The following is a 1,628-nucleotide window of genomic DNA, read 5'->3' on the forward strand; positions in this document are numbered from 1 at the left end:
AAAAAAAAAAAAACAGTAACATCAACAAATGTTCTTTATAAAAGAGCATGTGCGTCAACACATCTGCAGTATATGTCTCCAGCCATCACCTTTAATAACACTTACTACATGCATTTAATCATCCAGTACCCCAGCAGAGGGAAAGAAAAAGCTGAAGATGAGTCTGTAGCTCTAAATGACCAATGTTTCCACTCTGTCTTTACCAGTGATAAACTGACAGATGGTTAGCAATTTCCACATTCAGCATTTATCTTCTGTCACACTGTAGTCACCTGTCAATTATCATTTACTTGACTAATGAAACAACCATGAATAGATTTGGACATCTGAATGTTAAGACCCATTGAGAGGCTGGCAGTACGGTCAACTATATATTAGAATAATAAAATGATAGGAAAAGACAAAAAGCTCTGTCTTGATTTACAATGTTACAAAAAAAGCACACAATGTAAATCACTAACCATAATTGGATGGAGTAGCATGTATCTTCGCTGATATCAAGTATGGACAATCACGATCCTTCTTCTGTACAGCTAAAGGTCTGATGAGGGAGGAAGAGCGAAATAACAGAGCTGTGGAAAGTGACAAGAACAAACAATACAAGAAAACAGAAGTATTCAGAATTAAAAGTTCAAGTATATGTACTAATTTGATGTTCATCTGTAACGAATGAGGTCAGTGATGATGTTCATACAATGCTTAGAAATGACAAATCATTTAAAACCAGCCAACATAATAAATATAAACACAGACCTTTTTATACACTGATCAAATTCATGTCATCTTCTAGTCTCAGTCTTACGGTGTACACTATTACGTTTACCAACAGTTTTACATAAATATAAATAACTGGTTAATTTAGAGAAAGAGAAGAGAGACAGTTGAGAAATGTTTCACAGGGTTAAGTTAGCATGCTAGCTATCAGTAACGTTACGAGTACGCGTGCTGCCATTAACATGAAACGGAGAATTATTATTATTATTTTTTTTTTATTTTTTACATACGACCTTGAAGCTGAACTGTGATACACAATGAGGTGCCGAGAACAAAAGCATGAAAAACACTCAAACTTACGGCGGACACCTCTGTAGCAAACAGAACTTATCCTGACAAGAGCCGCCATGATTCTTTCTCACCAACAACCCAAGGTCACTGGAAGCACCCGGATGTACTAATGCTGCCAGTGGCCGGTGTGATGAAATTAACCTTTTCATGTCAAATATACTAATACAAATCGATTAAAATATTTACATATACTAGAATACTTAAATAATTTTAATATAGTACATCTCATCAAGTTAGTGTTTAAGCATCTTTACATTTATTCCAAAACAATAGCTCAAGGCAGTACCAATTTAAACAATTTCATTTATGAACTGATGTATAGATGTTCTTTTAATTTATTCAACTTATTTTCGGAACATCAGTAAACACTGGTCACAGACACGGAGATGTCACTTTAAGTTCACCAAGCTAACGGTGAAATTGAAGAAAAACAAACAAAAAAACATTGAAAGGCCATTTTAAGTTTGAATTTGAATTGGTGATATCTAAGTGATGAGTAGTTCCCATTAAACATTAAAGCCATCGTTTTGTTTATTCAGACTGAATATATATATATATATATA

The 1,628-nt window shown here is 33.9% G+C and overlaps 1 protein-coding gene across 1 annotated transcript in view; it reads right to left on the bottom strand.

Moving 5' to 3' along the window:
• Positions 1 to 1,178, bottom strand: part of LOC107577886 (succinate dehydrogenase [ubiquinone] cytochrome b small subunit B, mitochondrial-like) — a 6,185-nt gene extending 5,007 nt beyond the window's left edge. The window contains exons 1-3 of the mRNA XM_016263913.1: positions 1,075 to 1,178; positions 462 to 572; positions 291 to 367 (exon numbers count right to left, since the gene is read on the bottom strand). Coding sequence (XP_016119399.1) covers positions 291 to 367; positions 462 to 572; positions 1,075 to 1,123 — 237 coding nt within the window. The 5' untranslated portion in view covers positions 1,124 to 1,178. The remainder of the gene's footprint in view (positions 1 to 290; positions 368 to 461; positions 573 to 1,074) is intronic.
• Between the last annotated feature and the right edge of the window lie 450 nt (positions 1,179 to 1,628).

This window comes from Sinocyclocheilus grahami, unplaced genomic scaffold, assembly GCF_001515645.1.
Source record: "Sinocyclocheilus grahami isolate Dianchi unplaced genomic scaffold, SAMN03320097.WGS_v1.1 scaffold7579.1, whole genome shotgun sequence".
Classification (NCBI taxonomy): domain Eukaryota; kingdom Metazoa; phylum Chordata; class Actinopteri; order Cypriniformes; family Cyprinidae; genus Sinocyclocheilus; species Sinocyclocheilus grahami.